This window comes from Nycticebus coucang, chromosome 14, assembly GCF_027406575.1.
Source record: "Nycticebus coucang isolate mNycCou1 chromosome 14, mNycCou1.pri, whole genome shotgun sequence".
NCBI classification, from domain to species: domain Eukaryota; kingdom Metazoa; phylum Chordata; class Mammalia; order Primates; family Lorisidae; genus Nycticebus; species Nycticebus coucang.
In genome coordinates, this window is record NC_069793.1 from 47007345 (window position 1) to 47030821 (window position 23477).

At 53.0% G+C, this 23477-nt stretch overlaps 2 protein-coding genes, 1 long non-coding RNA gene and 1 pseudogene across 14 annotated transcripts in view; 3 read left to right on the forward strand and 1 right to left on the reverse strand.

Moving 5' to 3' along the window:
- ABCC8 (ATP binding cassette subfamily C member 8) overlaps positions 1-14791 on the forward strand; it is a 72587-nt gene extending 57796 nt beyond the window's left edge. For 5 of the 12 annotated variants that reach the window (XM_053560737.1, XM_053560727.1, XM_053560728.1 and 2 more), the window contains 16 exons: positions 726-828; positions 1050-1294; positions 1388-1554; positions 2814-2883; positions 3742-3899; positions 5578-5670; positions 9507-9609; positions 10124-10237; positions 10893-11013; positions 11140-11282; positions 12233-12311; positions 12518-12626; positions 12918-13021; positions 13581-13714; positions 13971-14033; positions 14552-14791. In XM_053560737.1, the coding sequence (XP_053416712.1) occupies positions 726-828; positions 1050-1294; positions 1388-1554; positions 2814-2883; positions 3742-3899; positions 5578-5670; positions 9507-9609; positions 10124-10237; positions 10893-11013; positions 11140-11282; positions 12233-12311; positions 12518-12626; positions 12918-13021; positions 13581-13714; positions 13971-14033; positions 14552-14689 (1944 nt within the window). In that variant the 3' untranslated portion in view covers positions 14690-14791. The other 7 variants (XM_053560731.1, XM_053560732.1, XM_053560733.1 and 4 more) reach the window with 4 other exon arrangements.
- LOC128564847 (uncharacterized) lies at positions 8143-10911 on the reverse strand. The gene is made up of 3 exons (XR_008374163.1): positions 10843-10911; positions 10341-10496; positions 8143-8472 (listed from the first exon to the last, which is right to left on the reverse strand). It is a non-coding gene; the product is annotated as an uncharacterized LOC128564847 (long non-coding RNA).
- A 1146-nt stretch (positions 14792-15937) lies between the features above and the next one.
- On the forward strand, positions 15938-19118 carry LOC128564388 (translation initiation factor IF-2-like; annotated as a pseudogene).
- A 14-nt stretch (positions 19119-19132) lies between these two features.
- Positions 19133-22558, forward strand: KCNJ11 (potassium inwardly rectifying channel subfamily J member 11). The gene has a single exon (XM_053560740.1). The coding sequence runs from the start codon at positions 19704-19706 to the stop codon at positions 20874-20876; it is 1173 nt and encodes a 390-aa protein (XP_053416715.1). The 5' UTR covers positions 19133-19703; the 3' UTR covers positions 20877-22558.
- Positions 22559-23477: the final 919 nt, after the last annotated feature.

Sequence of the window (23477 nt, forward strand, 5' to 3'; positions counted from 1 at the left end):
TGCTGCTACTAGGGGAGAGTGGTGCCTGTGCCAAGTACCCTAGGCAGAATCCAGTGAGCGCTCTCTCCTTAACCGGAGGTAGTCAGGCACTACTTAGTTGTAAAGTTTCAGAAAATCTTCTCAAATGGGCTAAGCAAAGAAATGAGGGGGAGTTAAAGAAACCAAAAAGTCAAGGTGTGTCATGGCTTTATGTGTAGCTGGGTCCAGGTGGTCAAACAATGTCCTCAGGAATCTGTTTCTCCCCGTCTCATGGTTCTGCTCCCTCAAATTGGCTTCATTCTTACGGCAGCCGGTGAGGGTCATCAGCAGCGTCAGCTTCCATGGCCCAGCCCGACAGCTGTGCTAGAAACAGAGTGCCCCTTCCACAGAAGTTCAGCCAGAATCCCAGGGCAACTCTCATTGGTCCAGTTTGGTCATATGCTGCTCCTCCGCACCCAAACAAATTGTGGTCAGGGCTGCAGAAGTGAGGATGGGCCAGTTCTGGGTCACATTCCCACCCCTGGAGCCAGCTCCACCTGAATCCCAGAGACTAAGAATGGGGAAAGGTGGTTACCCATAGGAATATTGGAGTGCTGTTAGTTTATGAAGGGGAAAAAGTAAATCCTGGTAAGACAAACATGGTTATCTCCTTTAGGCAGGGATAACCTGGAAACCTGACACTGGTCATCACTTCCCCCCCCCCAATACACCTTGAGGACATTGGTCAGGCCTCATCTATCTTTCAGGAGACTGTCACGGAGAGAAAGGCCACAGAACCACCCCAGGGCCTGCCCCGTGCCATGTCCTCGAGAGATGGCCTTCTTCTGCAGGATGAGGAAGAAGAGGAAGGTACAAGCAGTGTGACTGGAAATGAAATTACCATGTGAGGTGTGATCAGGCACAGGGCAACTAAGGTTTAGAGCCCAGGTGTGGTGACATAGTGTGCCTGTGATTAAATCTCTTCCCCTCTGTCGCCTCAGTTTCCTCATCTGTAAGTGGGGATAAAGTGCCCCTGGTTTGCTCTCGGTTGTGAAATGTGAAACCACAGGGTGGGTTCTTGCGGCCTGCAGAGGAGGCAGCTGAGAGTGAGGAGGATGACAACCTGTCGTCGGTGCTGCACCAGCGGGCCAAGATCCCATGGCAAGCCTGTGCCGAGTACCTGTCCTCTGCCGGCATCCTGCTCCTGTCACTGCTTGTCCTCTCCCAGCTGCTCAAGCACATGGTCTTGGTGGCCATCGACTACTGGCTGGCCAAGTGGACCGACAGTGCCCTGACCCTGAACCCCACAGCAGCCAGCAACTGCTCCCTCAGCCAGGTGTGGCTGGCAGCCCACCCGTAGGAGTTGGGGATGGGGAGAGGTGGGGGGCATGGGCACCCCAGGATCCCAGCTTGTTCTCCACCCACCTAGGAGTGTGCGCTCGACCAGACTGTCTATGCCATGGTGTTCACAGTGCTCTGCAGCCTCGGCATCGTGCTGTGCCTTGTCACGTCTGTCACTGTGGAGTGGACAGGGCTGAAGGTGGCTAAGCGGCTGCACCGAAGCCTGCTGAACCGGATCATCTTGGCCCCTATGAGGTGAGCCAGGGGGTCTCCCCCAGCCACACCAGGGCTGTGGGCCAGTCATTATTCCCTGAGCCTCAGTTCTTCCATCTATAAAAAGGAGATACACAACCTCTGTCACAGGCTTGTGGGTATGAGTCAAGGAGACAGTGTGTACATGTATAAAAGTGTCTTTCTCATGTAAGAAGCAGGAAGAAACTGGCATTTACTCAGTCAGACACCAGGCTACACATTCACATGAGTAGCTTATCTAATTGTCACAATAGCCCTTTAACACGAGCGAGCGTCTGCAGGTCTGGGTAAAGGTTAGTTTCCCTTCTCTGCCCATCCCCACCCACAAGGGCAGCTCCCTGCCCTCTTCTCTCCCTGGCCTCTGTCTTGCCTGCCTGCAGGTTCTGATGCTGGAGGCAGGGGGGCTGTTCTAATCTCCTCTAACAGGATGGATAAAAACCTCAAAGGCCTTTTACTGTGAAAAAAGTTTAAAATCATCACCGCACAATTGTTGGCCAACTTGGTTTAAAAACACAATAGGCTTCTGTGACATGGGCTATGAAAAAAATATTTTTTTAGGGTGGTGCCTGTGGCTCAAGGAGTAGGGCGTTGGTCCCATATGCCAGAGGTGGCAGGTTCAAACCTAGCCCCAGCCAAAAAAAAAAAAAAAAAAAATTTTTTTTTTAATTTTCTTTTTAAGATACAATAGGCAAATGAGTTATCTGGCCCCTTACCCATGCCAGGCCTCACCATCTGACCACACTTTTTATTTTACAGTCTTATGAACTCTCTGTGGCCCACAGATATGGCCTTCAAGTTTACTTACCCTCTATTTGCCCCAAATCTGTGGTTCTGAGATTCTCTGGTTGGGATTAAGCTGACTTCAGGTCACAGCCAGAATGCTGAGAGCCAGAATGGCCTCGCAGGGCCAACCAGCTGACAGACTGCCCCAGGGTCCCGTTCCCCTGGGCAGATTGTCACTCTAGAGAGGACTCTGTGTTCCAGAAGGACAGCTGCTGAGTCAGTCTCAACCAGCAGCTGAGAAAGGCAGCAGTGGTCCCAAAGGGGCTTGTGAGTCAGAGAGGCTAGTGAGGGGCCAGCACCCCTTTAGGCAGCAGGGATTCTCAGGGACGCAGGCCAGATGTCTGAGATACACAAAGGCAACCGCTCCCAGGAAGCCAGATAGAGGAATGACTCCAGAGACACTTCAATAAATAACTACCCCATTCAATAAATAGGGTGTAAATCAATGGACTAATGAGTGATTGTTCTGGTTGCCTCAGGTTCTTTGAGACCACGCCACTGGGGAGCATCCTAAACAGATTTTCATCTGACTGTAACACCATCGACCAGGTACATAGGATGGTGCCACAGATTCCCTGGTCCTGAGAGAGGGCAGGCCCCTGGGAGCTTTCCCTATCCAATGCCTGGTTCCGCAGCTCAGGCCATCCAAGCCCTGGGGGAGGAATCAGCACCCCATCTGATTTTAATGCTGCCCAATGGGGCCTCCCTGGTGAACCTTCATGATAAGGCCAAGAGGAACCAGACCCCTTTGGCTCCTGCCCCACCTCCATTAGCTCACTCTAGTAAGGTTCCAGTGTATGCTGAGCTAAGGTGGCTGACTGTGTAGAGAATATTCATTTTGATTCAACCTGTGCTCTTTTTTTTTTTTTTTTTTGAGACAGATTCTCACTCTGTCACCCTGGGTAGAGAGCTATAGCATCATCATAGCTCACAGCAACCTCAAAGTAGCTAGAACTGTAGGCGCCTGCCTCCACACGCAGGCTAGCTTTTCTATTTTTAGTAGAGACAGAGTATCACTCTTGCTCAGGCTGGTCTTGAACTCATGAGCTCAAGGAATCCACCTGCCTCAGACCCCCAGAGTACTGGGATCACAGGTGTGAGCCACTGGGCCCGGCCTCAAAGGCCTTTTTCTGTGAAAAAAGTTTAAAATCATCACTGCCCAATGATTGGCCAACTTGGTTTAAAAACACGATAGGCTTCTGTGACATGGGCTATGACAAATTTTTTTCATAAATAAAGAACCCGTGTTCTTTATTTACCATCGTACTGGATGATAAGGAAGCAAAGTCCTGATTGCAGCCCTCGGGGAGGCTACTGGATACCTGAGAGATTAGATGTGTGCCTGTAAGTAAGTGAGGGTACAGGTAACACTGAACACAGAGCAACCTCTCTCCCTTCCCTCTGCAGCACATCCCGTCTACGCTGGAGTGCCTGAGCCGTTCCACCCTGCTCTGTGTCTCAGCCCTGGCTGTCATCTCATATGTCACACCTGTGTTCCTCGTGGCCCTCCTGCCCCTGGCTGTCGTGTGCTACTTCATCCAGAAGTACTTCCGGGTGGCATCCAGGTAATGGCAGGGGGTTGAAGGGTGGGAGGTGCTTTGCTCTGGGAAGTTTTGTGCTCTCAATAGAATCATCATAAAAGTAGTAGAGTCATGTCCCCCCCAGAAAAAAAAAATAAAAAATAGAAATATCTATATCCTATTCCTCTACCCTAATATAACCATCTGTCAGCACACACTGCAGTTAATTTCTCAATTATTTCCTTGGGAGATACAGCCCAGAATGGATAATGCATGAACACATTTATGCCCTTCATTCATTTTGCCAAAATGTTTCCCGGGAGGGTTGCATGATTCCAGCAGCCAGGCTGATGGCTGATGTGTGAAATCAGAGGCCACCTGATGTGAGGGGTGTTAATGGCAATCACGCCTCCCAGCCCCCTCAACTGCAGAGCTGGTCAGAAGCCTTACTTGAGAGAGCCTCTCTGATCACATTTGCCCTGGTGAGCCTTGGAGTCACACACAACTCTTTCCTTCTCAGAATTTTCTAAGAGCATTCTCTAGGAAGTCTTTCTGAGAGTGAGCCTGTTATATTCATAGATTCAAGAATTGTAAGGAAACTGGCAGTAATGTTTCTCAGACTACCAGTTAGAGCCTATCAGCTGGTCATGAAATCAATATTATGGACCCAAACCAGCATTTAGAATAAAATGAAAAAGAACAGAAAATGCCAGACTGCATTCACGTACTAACAGCGTCTTTGCTTCATGAAACCTTCATTTTGGTCATGTAGTTGTGTGTGTGTGATGATTTGCAATGTAAAATGTATTTCTGAGTAGAGGTTGTGATCACAAAAGTTAAGGACCTTCCTAAGTGCACCTAAGGACCTTCCTAAGTTTGTTAAAAACGCAAGTCAAAATACTAATTAGCAATAATAATAATTATATTTAGATGCATTTTGGCCACAATTACCTGCCCAAAAGCATCAACATTTATATAAATGGTTTTTGCTTGAATGATCCAGAATCGTTCAGCACCCACACAAGGAACAGAGTGCGCTGATATTCACAAAATTACAGTGGCTTTTTAAACACTGTACAAGCTGTTCTAAAAAGTTTGTTTCTTCTGCCAGAGAAGCCACCCTGCTCCTCTGGCACCCCATCTTGCCCTAGAGATGGTTTGTCCAGGAAAGTTACTTCCTGCATCCCAGACTGGCCTCTGGCACTATGTGCTTGTCAAGGTGCAGCTGTGCGGAGCAAGAGGCAATTCTGTTGCTATAGAAACCTCTGGCCTTGTCTTTAGATCCTGGCCTTTGATGTGTGGTTATCAGGAAAGGGGGGCACAGGTTGGAAGCATTGCGTTTGGTCTTTCTGTTCCTTTGGCCAGCTGTCCCAAAGTTTAGGCTGTTCACCTGCAAAAAGGGAACTAGGCTGCCTGCCCATCCTCACCTCACCTCAACATGAGGCTATGTAGCCAGGGCGGGGCAGGGGTTTCACAGACTTGAAGTGGACAATGCTCAGGATAGCAGTAACTGTGCCTGGTGGGCAGTGTCTAAGCTGCTTACACAAATGATCTCTTATTCAATGCTCACTACACCATTGCCTTCCCTCTTCACAAGTGAGAAGCTGAGGCCTGGAGAGGTGAAGCCCTTTGCCCACATGGTAGTCGGGGTGGAGATAGGATTCAGGCCGGACTGAACCCCAAGCCCACCTTCTTAACCACTCCACTCTCTTCCCTGGCACAGGGACCTGCAGCAGCTGGACGACACCACCCAGCTCCCCCTGCTCTCACACTTTGCTGAAACTGTGGAAGGCCTCACCACCATCCGGGCCTTCAGGTACACGTATAGATTATTCCCCAAAGTAGGAGTGGAACAGGGTGGGGCCAGGGGGCCAGGTCATGAGATTCAATTCTTAGGGCTCCATTTAGCAAAGCTCAAGACACATCTCTCTCAACTCTTCCTCAAGCCCCAAGACCCAGGGGATGTTCATCAGCAGGGACAGGCGAGATGGGCTCCAGCTGTGTGTTGCAGAGAGGAAAATTCTAGCCCTGCAGACAAGCCCAGGGCCTCTGTGAAAAGACAGAGAATGAAAAACAACAAGGCTGGACAAGTCTTTCTGTATCAGTACCAGAAAGGGCCTTAGATCGTGCAGACCAGCCCTGAGGCCTTCCTTTATGGAGGATGTCCTGTGTGCCCAATGCTGTGCTGAGTATTGCTTGTGCCAACCCCATTCATTCTGCTCTGCAGCTCTAGGTGCTAAGCATTATTGTTCCCATTGCACAGATAAGGAAAACTGAGGCATAGAGAGATTATATAAGGTCCTACAAGTGGTTAAGGTCCCCGAGCAGGCCTGGATAAACTCAACCCAAACTCTGAGCAGGCCTGGATAAATCCATGTGCCAGGTGCACTGGAAGAGGCAGGCATAAGGGCTTGGGAATATGGAAGAGAAGTAGTCATGGAGGGTTTCATGGAGCAGCTGTCATTGGAGCTAAGACTCAAAGGATAGGTAAAAGTTAACCAGACTGGAGGAATTGCCTGAAAACTTCAGCACCCCTGCCATCCTCTCTGACCCAAGTTGTGATGTTGATCCAAATGGGAGCATCGGAGGCTGCTGTCACTCTCTATTCCCCAAATCTCCAGTTGATCTGCACAACATCTCTCCTATAGACAGACAGGCCTGCAGAGATCCCTGGCCCAGGTACCTGGGCTCTTGTCTCTAAGCTTCACCCAGAGAGTGATAATAGGCTAGTTTTAGGATGGCACAGCTGCACAGGGTATGACAGTAACCATGAGACACCAAGCCCTATGTCCAGGAGTAACACTAGGCCTCAAAGACCAGCGGAAGGTCCAGAGAGCCTTGCGTTTCCCCATCCCTGAAGTCCAGCCTCAGCACTGGGAGAGGTGCCAGGCCTCTGGTACAGCACTGCAACCTCTGTTAACTCACTGGGGCCCCTGAGGCCAGTGGGAGGCCACCTCTCAAGGGTTTTGTCTGAGTAGATCAAAGCAGAGCAGAGCTCTTCCCTGCCCCTGTCCAAGCCTACACTGGCTAAGCTGCTCACGGAAGCTGCTTGGAGACTGGCAGAAGACTCCAGAGTCTCCTCTCAGCTTCCCCTTCTTCTCAAGCCTGAACTTCCCCTGTTCCTTCAACTTCCAAGTCCCTCAATACCCTTGGGCCTAGCCTTTGCTCTAAGTTTTGGTGATGTCCCTCTTTAAATTGTTGTCCCAGAGGACTATTAGGCTGGGCCTGCGTGGTGAGATTTTGACTTTCCTAGAGTGGGCCAGACCTCTTGTGGCTGGATTCCAGCTTCCTGTAACTGGTTTAGAGCAAGCCTGTGGCTCAGGGCAAGCCTGCAGTCAGCCAGAGGAACTGTTGCCCCGTGAGGCCTTCCACACCCTTCACTGACACAGTGAATGATGTTTAAATTTGAACAAAAGATTTTTTTAATCATCCTGTATGTGTTAATTCATTGGCTTTAGCCCAGCAGCCTGCCCTGTTGAGAGCTAATTAGCATTCATTTGATTGCGCACTTACCGCATGCCAGGCACCGTGCTAAGTGTGGTATGTGCGTTGTGTTCAGTCCTCACAGTGCCTCATGACATCAGTCCGAGTAGCCACTTTTACAGAGGCAGCAATGAAACCCAGAGAGGCTGGGTAACCAATCCGAGGTGACACAAACTGAGCAAACTGCTGCTGGCCTTGGAACCCAGACTGGCTAACCTTTTGGACTTTCTCAAAGGGCCTGTATTTTTCCAAAAGAGTTTCAAAAGTGCCCAGTACTAGGCTCAGGGTTGGGCTCAGAGGTTGTTTCAGTTCACGTAGGAACTTACTGTTACTATCCTCCTATACAGCCCTGAAGTCATGACCTTGGGACTCCAACCTGGGTTTGGGTGGCTGCACAGACGGAACAATTTTCCAGTCCTCAGCCACGGTGTCACACACCCATGGAGAAGTTCCCATCTCACATGTGCTCTCCTGTCACTCACACACACCCTGAGACACACACACAGTGAGTGCCTCACACTCCTGTCACCACAGGCATGCCCCCTCCCCACATACACCTTCAACATGTACTTAAGACCCTGCAGACGTACACCTTCACACTGGTCTCACACTCGTCACCCACTCATACACCTCCATCCCTTGGCTAGGCCATCACACACGCTCTCCCATCTCAGAGACTCACTTCACTCTCCCCAGACACAAGCCCTTCACCCAAAAATAGTCAAAACTGAATAAACACTTTCTGGGAGTGAAAAGCAAATAAATGTCCAACAAAGCACATCTTGGGTCCTTCTGAGTCCTCAGAATTTGGACTTTATCAAACCAGTGGTGATGAGATAGCTTTTCATTCATTTCTCATTTATCAACACACAAGTGCTCCTGTAGTCCTCTGAGCTGGACTCATCAAGTCTGGGGGGACAGCCAAAGAGAAAGCTGCCAGGAGCCCAGGCTAGTCAGAAGGGTGAGGCAGTCCACGCATCATGATGCAGAGAGAACACGATGAGGACCCGAGATCCCATCTGTGTTAGAGGGTCAGGAAAGCTCCATTCATTCGTTCAACAAACGTCTATCGGTAGTGGCAGGTGTCAGGGTACACTGGTGAACAAAACAGACGTGGTCTCCATCCACATGGGATCTAGGGAAGGAGCAGGAACATAAACAGCAAAAGGAATGGATGAAGCATATAGACTGCAGAGATGGAGGATAAAAGGGGAAATCTACTTTAGGTGAGATAGTGGCCAGGAAGGGCCTCTCTGAGGAGGTACCCTGTTTCCTCGAAAATAAGACATCCTCTGAAAATAAGACCTACTTACAGGAAAGATAAGACGTCCCCTGAAAATAAGACCTAGTGCATCTTTGGGAGCACACCTGAAAATAAGACACTGTCTTATTTTCGGGGAAGCAGGGTAGCATTTAAGCAAAGGCCTGAAGGTTGAGAAGGAGCCAGTGTTGGTAAGAGCAAGGGAGAAATTATTCCAGGCAGAGGAAACAGCATGTACAGAGGTCTTGGGGTGAAGAAGACCTTAGCATTGTCACAAAACTTTTAAAAGGCTGGAGCGGCTGCAGCATAGTATGCAAGAGAGTTTGTGGCAGGGGGTGAGGTTGGCAAAGGAACCAACTTGCTTTTATCTTAAAAGTAAGGGGAGGTCATTGGTATTCTAAACAGGGGAGAGTTGGTTTGTGACTTAGAAAGATTCTGTTGGCTGCTGTGTAGAGAGTGGACTGCAGGGGGACCTATCAGGAACCTGACACAGAAGCCCAAGTGAGAGTAGTGGTGGGCAGGAAGCAGGAGACAGTGGATGGAAGCAAGGATTATCTCGGAGGCAGCTCAAGAAGACATGCCCTGGGACTAGATGTGAAGCCACATGATCCCTGGGTTTCTGGCCTGAGAAACTGGGCAGAGGGAGGTGCCCTTTATTGTATAATAAGGAAGACCTAGAGAGAATGGGTCTTGGGTAGAAAACAAGAGTTAGAAGGAGGTGACATTCTGGACAGGTTTGAATGAGTAGAAGGGGGAGGCGTTCCAGAGAGGACCAGCATGAGTATGGTGGCCGAGTAGCATGTCTGGGGGCTGAGGAGGCCCAGGAGGCCCCTCCTCTAGGTAGGGTGGGCCACAGGAGCTACATGGGGCAACTCTGTTCCCTTAGAACCGCCTTTTCCTCCCTCCAGGTACGAGGCCCGCTTCCAGCAGAAGCTCCTCAAATACACAGACTCCAACAACATCGCCTCCCTCTTCCTCACAGCTGCCAACAGATGGCTGGAAGTCCGAATGGCAAGTGCCATCACCCCAACCTGGGGCCCCTGAAAGGGGGGTTCTGATAGGAGTGTGGGTCCAGAGCAGGTGGGGGAAGATGGGATGCCAGAGTGTGTGGACCCTGAACCTCCTGTTTCCCCAGCCCTGGGGCCCTCCCCACATCTCGCCTACACCCCTTCCCCTCATCTGCCTTGTGTATCTGGGGTGTGTACCAGCAGCTCATATAGTTGTATCTGTAGTTGTGGTAAGTGTGTCTGCAGTGAGTCACATGACACACATGTGTTGGATATGTGTGGGGGCCAGCTGGTGCAGCATGGATGTGCAGGTGTGTGCAGGTGGCTGGGGCATGGGGGACTGTAAGGGTCTGGTGCATGGTCGCTCCTGGAGCCCCCACTGTGCAATGTGTGCGTGAGTTGTGGGGCTGGGATGAAGGCTTGGCTGAGCTGCTCCCTGCCATGAAAGAGAGTGAGATGGGCCAGGGGGTGGGATGAGGCTCAACCTCAGGCACCCAGGCCAGCTCCTCTCCCCCCAGGAGTACATCGGTGCATGCGTGGTGCTCATCGCAGCCGTGACCTCCATCTCCAACTCCCTGCACAGGGAGCTCTCTGCAGGACTAGTGGGCCTGGGCCTCACCTATGCCCTAATGGTGAGTGACAGTAGGATAGGTCAGGTGAAGGGTCAGGCACCAGCATTCAGGGAATCTTGAAGCACCTTCCCTAACTGAGACATGGGACACCCCCAGGCCTTACCCCAAGTTCATCTGAGTTTGATGCCAGAAGGACCTTGTAAGCAGGAAGGCTGACTAGTAGGGCCCAAGGCCCAGGCTTCGGACAGGCAGTGGGTGAGGAACCATATTCCTTGTTACCCTCCCCATGGCTCCTAGGACAGCTACTCTGAGCAGGCCACTGATGGACATAAAAAGCATCAGGGGACTGGAAGCAGTGGGTCATGCCTGGAATCTCAGCACCTTGGGAGCTGAGGTGGGAGGACAGCTTGAGCCCAGGAGTTCAAGACTTGCCTGAGAAACATAGCAAGATCCCATCTCTAAAAGAAAAAAAATGATCCACTCATGGTGGTGCATGCCTGTCATCCAAGCTAGGCTGACGCAAGAGGATCACTTGATTCCCCAAATTTGATGTTACAGTGAGCTATAATGTTGCCATTATATTCCAGCCTGGGTGACAAAGCAAGACCTTGTCTCTAAAAAACAAACAAAAAAAAAGAGGAATCTGGGGCCCACCCCCTCCCTACCTGTAGGAAGAGCCACGGTGGTGGCAGAAGACAGGACTTGCTCCCCACAGGTCTCCAACTACCTCAACTGGATGGTGAGAAACCTGGCGGACATGGAGCTCCAGCTGGGGGCTGTGAAACGTATCCATGGGCTCCTGAAGACTGAGGCAGAGAACTACGAGGGGCTCATGGGTGAGGGGTGCAGGAGGAGGGCTCCAGGGCAAGGGCTCAGAGGAGGAGCTGGTTGGGGTGGGGACCATGAGGGAGCCTGGGGTGGTGACATCCCTGGTGTGGCCCATGCCTGCTGGCTGAGCCCAGCCCTGCCCCCAGCACCATCACTGATCCCGAAGAACTGGCCTGACCGAGGGAAGATCCAGATCCAGAACCTGAGTGTGCGCTATGACAGCTCCCTGAAGCCCGTGCTGAAGCATGTCAACGCGCTCATCTCTCCTGGGCAGAAGGTCAGACTGCGGGCAGGACCAGGGAACATGTGGGCCCGACAGCTGTGCAGAGTCACCCTGTGGTCTACCAAGGCCCCTCCAGGCCTCACCTATTCAGACTCCCATCTTCAGCCCTGGGCACATCAAGGGTCTCAACCCACCCTTCTTCTCCCCTTCTGCTGCTGCCTCCGGCCCTGTCTCCTCGTTCATCCTCCAAGGAGATGGATGCCCCGGACTTCCCAGCTCACAGTGCCCCACCCCACAGATGGCTGGGACCTCTCCCCAGGACACAGCCCTGGGGTAGAGGGCAAGCCCATCCTTGTTGGATAGGGAGACGCTCCAGACTGGCACTCGGGCCCAGCTCTCGTGTCCCACTCACTCCCCTTCTATCTCTTGGTCTGCCTCTCTCGCTTTATCATTGTCTGTCATCTCACTACCTCTGATCCTGAGATGTTCCTTTTTGGCCCTGCTTCAGTCTCCTCCCATCTGTCTCTGCCTCTCTTGTCCTTCTGTGTCACCATCTCTGTCTCTGTAGTGGTCCTTTATTGTAATTTCTCTTGTTATCTAAGAGCACTGGGTCAGAGATGGCTCCAGTTTAAGCGGGAGCACACAGATCCCTGCATGCCACACTTAGCTGCCCCCTTGTCCTTCTGCTACACCCATGCACATAGAGACATACCAGAGCCCCCAACTCCCCTGCAGCCAAGTACTCAACACACTCATGCCACACCAAGGACCCAGCAAACGGACATCTCTGCCCTGCACTTGCCTTCCAGTCCCCATGTGAGCCCTCTCTGTACCCACCTCAGGAAATAAGCCCAAACCTGCCATGGCCAAAAAGAAGCTGGTCAGAAAACCAGGCCAACAAGAGACACTCTGACCCACCTATCTGTGCACACCCCCAGAGCCAACACTAGAGGCTCCTCCCAGCAGCCTGGAGCCCCAGCACGTGCCTGCGTTTCTCTTTCCAGATCGGGATCTGTGGCCGCACAGGCAGTGGGAAGTCCTCCTTCTCTCTCGCCTTCTTCCGTATGGTGGACATGTTCGAAGGTGAGTTGTATGGAGGGCACTCCATGTGTCCCCACAGCCACCAGATGGGACCACAGTCCTGCTGCGTGGTCAGACGTCATTCACAAGAGCCCCAGCAGTCCCTGCCTTGCCCTGCATCCTCAGTGGACCCATGTCCCACAATGAGCCTATCCCCAGCACCACACTATGCCCCAGGACCGCCCCACCTGTATATCATCTCCATACAGGGCGCATCATCATCGATGGCATTGACATTGCCAAACTGCCTCTGTACACCCTGCGCTCACGCCTGTCCATCATCCTGCAGGACCCTGTCCTCTTCAGCGGCACCATCCGGTGAGCCCCAACACCTGCCAGGCCCACCCCAGCCCCAGGGCAGGGGCCAGGGCACAGGGGAGTGCCTCCTCATGCCCTTCTCCTTCCCACCAGGCTTAGGTGGGCTCTGGCAGGGGGTTCCTACCCACAGGTCTGAGATACTGTCCTCCACCCAATGCCACCACCTCAGCACTCTCCCCTCAGCCAAGTGCCCAAGTCAATGCATGCTCACTCACTGTCCCCTTTGCAGCCCCAGGGATGGAGGCATCACTGTGCTCCCCTCCCTACTGGGGCTTTCTGTGCCACCTCCAGATTTAACCTGGACCCAGAGAAGAAGTGCTGTGACAGCACGCTGTGGGAGGCCCTGGAGATAGCCCAGCTAAAGCTGGTGGTGAAGGCGCTGCCGGGCGGCCTCGGTAACTACCCCTGGCCAAGCAGAGGCTGGGGACTCCAGGGCAGGGGAGGGATGCCTCACACCCATGCTTCAGGTTAGCCCCTGATTTTGGAGTCTAGGGGTCTGGCAGGATGGGGGATGGGAAGACAGATATCAAAAATACAGGTCAGTCGCTAAGACTACTAGGAAGACACTGCCCCCACGCCAGCAATCTGCAGAGCCTTGGGGTATTCCCTGCAGCTCCTGGGGCAGTGAGGGGTGGCCAAGCCTTGGCTTCAGTGAATCACCCCACCAAGGCCCACTCAGGTGCAGCACATCATGCTGCTCACGGCTCCTTCCAGACCTGGCCAGAGACAAAGCAGCACTCACCTCAAAGGGGTGAGCTCACCACAGTCCACACAGATGGCCTCTGTGTAGTTGTGCTGGGCCCATCAGTCCTGCACACACTGTGCTAATGGACACACACTTGCATATTTGCCCCCATACACACATTTCCCAATATCCCCTCAAGCCATCCCATCTGTTCCACTCACAGCACAGGATTAACTCAGCCCTGCTCCCCATCTCGGGGCCGTTTTCAGATGCCATCATCACAGAAGGTGGGGAGAATTTCAGCCAGGGCCAGAGGCAGCTGTTCTGCCTGGCTCGGGCCTTCGTGAGAAAGACCAGCATCTTCATCATGGATGAGGCTACAGCTTCTATTGACATGGCCACGGTTGGTGCTGGGCATATCTGTGGGATGCCAGTCTCAAGGAGGATTGCAGTGAGGTCTTAGGGAGAAGTTTGCACAATGTAACCCTAACACACAGACACAGAGCTGAGCTCCCACCATGCTGGGAACCCAGTGGGTCCCATGGGAGTAGGACCTGTGAGAGGTTGCGGTTGGGGCTAGGACTGGGCCTCACATCCAACGCCAGGCCAGACCCACCCACTGAGTAGGTGAGTCAATAGCCTCTGCCTTAACCTGGCAGGAGAACATCCTCCAGAAGGTGGTGATGACAGCCTTTGCGGACCGCACAGTGGTCACCATTGCGGTAAGGGGATCATTGATGGGCTGCAGGGGACACCTAGAGACAGTGTTTCCTCCTGGTGCTGTCATTAGTGGGCAGCCCCTGGGCTTACCTGGTTCTAGTAATCAAGAAAGGCCCCTAGAAGCAGCGCAGGCCAAGGAGTCTGGAGGGCTTCCGGGGAGCCTGATTTGCAGGATTGGGGTGTGGGGGACTTGCACCTGGACTTCCCTCACACCTCCCCTCTCTTTCTCCAGGTTCCAAGGTCTGCCCCACGCCAAGGCCCTGTGAGCCAGGCTGGGGTTCCTTCTCCATAGGTAGTGGGGAGGGGGATCCCTGAGACTTAAAGCCTGGAGGTGGGACACAGGTGGGACTTGGAGAGGGAAGAAGGGTGGTATTAGTGGATGGAGGGCTTGGAGTCACAGCCACCCCAGGAAGGACAGTCAGCACAGAGATAGGACATTGTGGCCCCAAGCTGCAGGAGGGGCCATCAGCTGCTGGCCCCTTATCCCCCCACCCTGACCAGCCCCTCCTGTCCCACTCAGCATCGCGTCCACACCATCCTGAGTGCAGACCTGGTAATTGTCCTGAAGCGTGGTGCCATCCTTGAGTTCGATAAGCCAGAGAAACTGCTCAGCCAGAAGGACAGTGTCTTCGCCTCCTTTGTCCATGCAGACAAGTAACCTGTCAGAGCCCAAGTGCCATCCCATATGCCTGCCCTGCCTCACCCCCTGCCTGGGTTTTCTAACTGTAAATCACTTGTAAATAAAGAGATTGATTATTTCTTACTGGAGGCCCTGAGTCTGGGAGGAAGGGCTGGCAGTGGAAGGTGAGTGCTATAGAGCCAGCTCATCTTTGCCATCAGGAAGACCTGAAGAAATTATGTGAGCATGGGCAAAAGTATGTTTCCTCAGATGTGAAAGAGGGCTATATTAGTCAGTTTGGGGTGCCACAACAAATTACCACAGTCTTGATGACTTTATCAATAGAAATTTATTTCTCGTGGTTCTGGAGGCTTATGTCCAAGATCAAGGTGTTCACAGGTTTGGTTTCCCCTAAAGCCCCTCACCTTGGCTTGCAGACAGCCACTCTCTCACTGTATCCCCACATGGCCTTTCCTCTGTGTACATGCACACCTGGTGTCTGTCTGTCTGTCTATTTCTCTTTCTCTTCTTATAAGGACACCTGTCATATTGGTTTAAGGCCCCACCCCATGACTCATTGAACCTTAATTATCTCCTCACAAGATCAATCTCCAAATACAGTTACATATTAGGGGTTAGGGCTTCAACCTGTGAATTTAGGGGGACACAATTCAGACCATAGCAAGAGTAATAGCATTTCTGTGATAACCTCATCAGATAAGGTTAACAGATAGCCATACAGCTTGGTCCCCTTTCTTCTCACTTTCATTCTTGGATTAAAACTGCAGGGACTGGGTACCCTAGATTATCACTGTTTTCATTGCAAATGACAAGAGCCCAACTCAAAGTAGCTTAAACAAAAACTTGAATTTATTGCCATATGTGACTGAAAATTCTACGAGGCATGCTACTTCAGACTTGGTTGCATCCAGGTGTTTGACATCAGGGATGTGTCTCCATTTCTAGAATCCATTTTCCTCTCCTTTCTGGATGACAGATGGCTACTAGCAGCTCCAGCAAATATCCTACTACAGGCTAACCCAAGGGAGAAAAAAAGATGGCCTTTCCCAATAGTTCCAGCAAAAATCTTAGGAGCAAATCTCAATGGACCAACTTGGGTCACATCTTTACCCCCACCTAATCACTGTGGTCAGAAAACTGGGATACACTGACTGGCTTGACCTGGATCACATTTCCCTCTCCATCCCCCAAACAGGGACATTCAGAAGTAAGAGAAGGGGGGTCCTTCAGAGGGAAAACACAGTACATGTGCCACAAGCCATTCAGATGTGGCTGGAAGATGCTGGGGCTCAGACACCAGTGAGACCAAAACAACAACTGTCCTGTCTCCACTGCATCATGAAACAAGAGTCCACACCTCCCCACAGCCGAAGTAGAAGGTGCTCATATACATCTTTTTTTTTTTTTTTTTAATAGAAATTGGATGTCACTGTGTTGCCCAGGCTGGTCTCAAATGCCTAGACTCAAGCAATCTTCCAGCCTCAGCCTCCCAAAGTCCTGGGATTATGGGCATGAGCTACAGTGCCCAGCCTACATGTCTTTGTATTATCATTTATACAGCACCCACAACATTGGCTGTATCAGGCCTTGGGTGGCAGACCTAAGAGCTGCGCCTGCATCCCCTCTTAGCTACAAGGGGGTGAGAGATACACAGCATAAGGAAAACCCACCAGTCATTAGACAGGCCCAGGCCCAGATCCCTCTGGATGTTCCAGGAGCCAAAGGAGCTCAGAAAGTAAGAGCTCTGTGGGGTCTGGCAGGCTGCCTGGGATAGTAGGGATTGGATAGACAGAGGGTTAGAGAAATGGGCTAGGTGGGGTGAGAGCAGCAGGAGCTAGGGAGTGATAGCTTGTCAGGGAGGTGAGAGGGAGATAAGGGCAGCAGATCAAAGAGCTTTGAATGTCAGGACAAGGAATGTGAGATAAGCCTGTGGACCAAAGAGGAGTGCAGAAGGGTTTTGAGTAAGAAGGCACCTGCCAAGTGCAGTGTTTGGGGAGACAGGTATGAGCAAGTGCAGAATGGAGCTGAGCAGAAGGCTGAGTCCTTTGGGTGTAGGATTCACCCTCCTGGAAGGGTAGAGCAGGTAAGAGCTTGCCAAGGCTTCAGGGCCACATTGAGAGGCAGGGCCCCTTCCCACCTCCGAAATGGTCCAAGGGTCCCAGCAGGCCTCTACTGGGGGTCTCCCAGGAGCAGAGGGAGGACTCCACATGGCTAATACTACTCCAAAGCCACCCCCTCCCAAGGGACAGAAAGAAAGTATCAGGGGCAGGGTGGAACCCCAGTGAAGTATTGCAGAGATGCCCAAGGCCACCCTGGCCCAAATCCCTCTATAATTTCCCTGCTAGGCCACCAGCCTTGACTTGGACACCCCATAGTTGTGGGCTACTTCTTGTTGTTGTTATAAGAACTGACTCTTACATATGTGAAATCAAAGCCTGCCTCTGTTCCACTTAGGTTCTTTCTTTTGGGCCACACAAAACTACTAGTCCATCCTCCTTCAACCTTGGGTGTTTCTGTAATAGTGTGCAACCCCCCTGGGGGACTCTCCAAGGCTCCTTTTCTGATGGCTGAATATCAGAGGTTTCCCATGCAACCCTGTCTCCTTGAGACCCCCACTCTGCTCATCCTGTTTCACCCTCCCCACTCTAGGCACTATACATCTGCTAGCATAGCCCAAGATCAAACTCACCTTTTATAATGATACTCACTCGGCCTGCAGGTGGGTATGGAAAAGAAAAGAAAATCCTATCTGAAAGTCATGTCCACAGTCCCATTCTCCCTCTCTTTCCAGCCTCAGGCCCCACTCCAAATAATGGCCACACTTAGGTCAGGGGCTCCTGTATAAGGACCAGAGCCCCAGAAGGGGTGAAGTCATAGCTGTTACAACAAAAGAGACCTAGCTTCCCCCATCAAAGAACTGGGGGTTGGGGGTACAAGCCACAGGAAAGGGCAACCTTAGGTTAATGCCTACATGGAAACACTACCATGTCTAGGCCAAGCAAGAGCTTGGGTCCCCCCAATACCCAAGCCAGTCCTAATATACCTACTCAGACCTAGATACCTCCCATCACCTAGGTGTAAGAAATTAGGCTATGTGTGTAAGGAAGTGTAAAGCAAGTGCCAGCAGCCCAAACCCTCTTTAAAGAAGAGATAGGCTGGGCACTGTGGCTCATGCCTGTAATCCCAGCGCATGGGGGAGGCTGAGGCCTGAGGATCATATGACCACCAGAGTTCAAGACCAGCCTGGGCAATATAGCAAGACCCCCATCTCTAAAAACAAATTTGTTTTAATTAGCCAGACATGGTGGTGTACCTATAGTCCCAGCTACCAAGGAAACAGAAGTGGAAGGATCATTGGAGTCCAGAAGTTCGAAGCTAAAGTGAGCTATGATGGTGCCACTGCACTCCAACTAGCAACAAAGCCAGACCTTTGTCTCTTAAATAAATAAATAAATTGGTAAATAAATAAAGGAGGGATGGTCATAATCGAACAGATGGAACCTCCCAGGGTTCTGGGATACAGCATCCAGCATCCCCTGTAGTGTTAAACTGTGGCCCCACACCTACCGAGATACTTTTCTTTTTCTTTTTTAATGGGAGGAATTCCGAGATTTCATCAGACTTTCAAAGGATTCAAGACTGAGAAAAGATTAAGAGCATCCTCCAAAGGGAAGAAGCTGTCAGTTGAGAAGCCCTGGGGCCACCTAATTTTCCCCAGCCCCGGGATTGATGGCGCTGCCCCTCGCTTCCTCCTTTCCCTGTGAGAATCAGCAAAACCCAGCGCTCACCTACAGGCAGATACTGACCCAAATATGGATGGGAATTTGGAGGAGGGGAGACAGGGCGACGGGGGCTGCGGTCCCCAGACCGGGGGGGGGGGGTCACTGCTCCCTCCACACACCTCAATATCAAAGAGCACGGACAGAAGGAATCCCCTTTGATTCATCAGAAATGACAACACAGCCACCCAACCCCAGGCCAGACTAGCGAGTGTAGAGATGGAGGGCGGTGGGGGTGCGGGAGCTGGGTGAGGCGAGGGGCGGGGCTTGCTCCTGTCCCCGCCCCCTCTCCCGCTCGGGAATAGGTCGGGCTCCCCCTGGCGGCCCCCGGCCCGCGGCCCCCGCTCCGCTCCTCGGGCGACCCCCGCCCGCGGTCCTCTCCCCCTACCTGGCACAAGTCGGTCTCCGCGGACCCGCAAAAGGACAGACGACATGGCAGAACAGCCCGCCGCGAGCGCCTGGTTGGCGGGAGGGGGCAGGGAGGCGACCGCTGCAGCTTGAGGAACAGGAGCAGGTGCAGCGGCGACGAGCGGGCGGGGCGGGGACGAAGCGCGGGGCGGGGGCCGCGGGCGGGCGGCGGCGGCTGGGAGCTCAGAGGCCGCGACCGCGAGCTAGCCCGGCAGGGTCGTGTGGGAGCTGAGGGGATCCGGAGTTGAGCCGGGTGGGGTGGTGACTCCGGAGAGCGCCGGAGCCCAAGGAGACAGAGAGGACGAGCGCTGGAGAGGAATCAGAAGAGCGGCGGGGGCGCTCCCGGAGGGGTGGGCTAGGAAATAGGAGGTATACCTGCAGAAGGGACTGGGGGCGCTCAGGACATGAAGCTACAGCGTGGAGGGGAGCCGGGGACCGAAATGGGTGAGGCGGAAGACGCGTGGGGGTTGAGTGAGGTCCGAGTAGTTGGAAAGATCCGGAGGTGCTAAGTTCTGAGGTGTTAAGGCTGAGTGGGGAGGGGCCCAAGGGGTGCTCAGCAGGTGAAGGAGAGCTGGGAGGAGGTCAGGTGAGAGCAGACGGGGTGGGGGGCTCCCTAGGCAATGGGCAAGTGGGCTGAAGTGTGAAGCTGATAGAAGTGAAACATGATCCAGGTGGGAGTGTAAGAGGCTCGTGGGAGAGGCATCTCAGAAGTGAGGCCAGCACAGTCTGAGTGGTGGTCCCAGGGTGGGAGGGTGCCCAAGGAGGGGACACCACAGTGAGCCCTAGGCCAGGTTAGGGGGTGTACCCCCCATGGGGGAAGCTGCTCCCTGGGGATCACTGGAGCCATGCTGTCCCGAAAGGGCATCATCCCTGAGGAGTATGTGCTGACACGTCTGGCAGAGGACCCTGCGGAGCCCAGGTACCGAGCCCGAGAGCGGAGGGCCCGCTTTGTGTCCAAGAAAGGCAACTGCAATGTAGCCCACAAGAACATCCGGGAGCAGGGCCGTTTCCTGCAGGACGTGTTCACCACACTGGTGGACCTCAAGTGGCCACACACTCTGCTTATCTTCACCATGTCCTTCCTATGCAGTTGGCTGCTCTTCGCCATGGTCTGGTGGCTCATCGCCTTCGCCCATGGTGACCTGGCGCCTGTTGAGGGTGCTGGGGAGCCCTGTGTCACCAGCATCCACTCATTTTCATCTGCCTTCCTTTTCTCCATCGAAGTCCAGGTGACCATTGGTTTTGGCGGACGCATGGTGACTGAGGAGTGTCCCCTGGCCATCCTGGTCCTTATTGTGCAGAACATCGTGGGGCTCATGATCAATGCCATCATGTTGGGCTGCATCTTCATGAAGACGGCCCAGGCCCACCGGAGGGCGGAGACCCTTATCTTCAGCAAGCACGCTGTCATCGCCCTGCGCCATGGCCGCCTCTGCTTCATGCTGCGCGTGGGTGATCTCCGCAAGAGCATGATCATCAGTGCCACCATCCACATGCAGGTGGTGCGCAAAACCACCAGCCCTGAGGGTGAGGTGGTGCCCCTCCACCAGGTGGACATCCCGATGGAGAACGGCGTGGGAGGCAATAGCATCTTCCTGGTGGCACCCCTCATCATCTCCCATGTCATCGATGCCAATAGCCCACTCTACGACCTGGCACCCAGTGACCTGCACCATCACCAGGACCTTGAGATCATTGTCATCCTAGAAGGCGTGGTGGAAACCACAGGCATCACCACCCAAGCCCGCACCTCCTACCTGGCCGATGAGATACTGTGGGGCCAGCGCTTCGTCCCCATCGTGGCTGAAGAGGACGGACGCTATTCCGTAGACTATTCCAAGTTTGGCAACACCATTAAAGTGCCCACGCCACTCTGCACAGCCCGCCAGCTTGATGAGGACCGCAGCCTGCTGGATGCCCTGACCCTTGCCTCAGCCAGAGGGCCTCTGCGCAAGCGCAGTGTGGCCCTCGCCAGGGCCAAGCCCAAGTTTAGCATTTCTCCAGATTCCCTGTCCTGAGCCGTGGTCCCAGGCGCCACCCATATGCGTGTGTGCACACGCAGTGTGGTATATGGTATGTAGTGTGGACGTAATGTAGGCCCCTCAGCCAGGCAGGGGCCTGGTTTGAGGCTGGCTTTCCCTGGCTCAGCTTCCCCCTGCTGCTCACCCTGGGTGTTACAAGGCACTTGTCACTACAGCTATTTCTGGCCTCAGCAGGAGCCTGTACTGGGCTATTTTTGTCCCTGCTCCTCCCAGCCCAGCTCAGGACTGGCTTGCCCCTCCCCTCCACCCCCACCCCATGGTTTGGGGGACTGTGGGAAGTGCAGGGCTCTAAAGCTGGGTCCCCAGACAGTCCTGGGTCCCCATGATCAACTGGCCACAAGCTGGGCAGGTGGCTAGGAAAGAACAGTCTCCAGGCTAAGGGCCTGATGCCCTGTTTCTGTGACTATAAGAAATTGCCTGTGGTCAGGTCCCAGACCCCTTCATCCTTTAAACAGTGCCAGGCTAAGGGCTGGGCCTGAGTCTCAGGGAGGGCAGTTATGAGAGAGCATGTTCCAGCTGGAGGGTTGGTGCTACAGAGTCTACACAAATGGACACCAGCCAAGGATGAGGGGCCCTCCCCTGGGGCAGGCTCGGGCCAGGGAGGGAAGGCAGTAGGGGAGACTGGAGATGTCCCTGACCTCTGCCCCCAACACCACCGTCCTGCAGTGAGGTGCTTCATGGGCTGGGACTGCTGTACCTGCCTGCTCCCTTTCTGTCACCAAAGGCAGAAGACAAGGTGTGTCCAATACAATGATGGACCTCAGACCCAAGTCTGGTCCTGGTTCTCCACTGGTGGCCACCACTTAGTTGGTCCAGAGGGTGGCCATGTGTTGAGTGTTTTGGGGTTGCTGGAAAAGGAGGTATTGGAAAGTTTAGGATGGTGAAGTTGAGTGAGGTCCCTGAGGCAAAGAGGCACTTGGTCCTGACAGGCTTGGCCCCAGCCTGGACCCCTGGAGCAGGGCTGCATGTCCTTGGCCAGAATTCTGCCTTTCCCATTGTCAATAAAGCCTCCCCCTTCACGACCTAAACTCTGAACTGTTCTTGCTGGGGAGGCAGTGAGCGTGCTGGGGGAAGGGAGGGGGAGGGCTGGCAGCTGCCACCCTTCAAGAGGTGTCATGGACCCTAGCAGGGAGGCCAGGGAAGGGACCTGCTGCTGGCTCCTGTTCCCCCAGCTCTGGAGGACATTCCCCTCCTGCCTCAGGTGGCCAAGCATCTCAGCCTTTGGACACCTACCAGTGCTTATAGCCCTGGGTCTGCCTCCTCTCCCAGGGATCTGCTAGAAGGTCGGGGTTTGGGGGAGGGGGCGGGGACACTTGTAGGCATTAGTGTAGTGATGGGAGCATGAGCTCTCAAGCCAACTGCCTGGGTTTGAATCCTGGCTCTAGCTAGATGACTTTGGCCAAGGAACTTAACCTTTCTGTGTTTCATCTATAAAATGAAGATACTGGGCGGCGCCTGTGGCTCAGCAGGTAGGGCGCCGGTCCCATATGCTGGAGGTGGCGGGTTCAAACCCAGCCCCGGCCAAATTAAAAAAAATAAATAAATAAAAATAAAATGAAGATACTAATAGTACCTACCTCATAGAATTGTTGTGGGAGTAAGTGAAAACATATGTACAATGCCTAAGTGCCTGGTCTACAAGTGCTTAATAAATGTTAACTATTGTGATTGCTGCTGAATCACCTACATGATAAGAAAATTGACCAAGCAAACTATCAGAGAGAAGGAGCTTTTATGTTTTCCCTCAGTGATGCGTTTCTCTGCCAGGTCCTACCTTCTACACAGTGTCCCTTCCCAGCTTAGAAAAACCGTGACTACAGGGGCTGAGGCAGCACCTGGTACCTGGTCTCCCTGTCTCCACTCACCCCCGCCTCTGCAGTTCATTTGCCACACAGCCTCCAGGCTGGACTCAGAAAGGCTGATCTTTCCTTCCCATGTGGAACAACTTCCATAGTTCCCCACCTCCTTCCTGGGAAGGCTGGCCACTGTAGCCAGCTGTTTCGGGCTTCAACTGCCTTTCCCACCTCACAGCCTGCTGTTCTCTTGCCAGGACTCTGTGTGCTCACCCACCTGCTTCCCCCACTGCCTCCCCATCCTGTCCCCACCTTATCGTAACATGGAGCTTCCTACCTCCGGACCTTTGCTTTGCCTAGACCAGGCGTCCTCAAACTTTTTAAACAGGGGGCCAGTTCACTGTCCCTCAGACGGTTGGAGGGCCGGAATATAGTTTAAAAAAAAAAAAAAACAACTATGAACAATTTCCTATGCACACTGCCCATATCTTATTTTGAAGTAAAAAAAAAAAAATAAATGGAAACAAATACAATTCACACCACTGCATGTGGCCCGTGGGCCGTAGTTTGAGGACCACTGGCCTAGACTGTCCAGGCCTCACCTCTGTTGAAATCCACAAAAGTCCAGGCTAAATGATGCCTCTGTGCAGCCCTCCCTGATTTCTCTGGGAAACAAATGGTCCCTTCCCTCCCCTACGCTATAGGTGGTTCTCCTTTTGCCTGTCTTTATGGGTCTGACTTCCTATCCCCAAGTCCATGGCTTCTTGAGGTCAGAGACTGTATC

Bases quoted from the DNA above. Each gene is read 5' to 3' on its own strand.
- KCNJ11 (XM_053560740.1), top strand. From the start codon at position 19,704: ATGCTGTCCCGAAAGGGCATCATCCCTGAGGAGTATGTGCTGACACGT.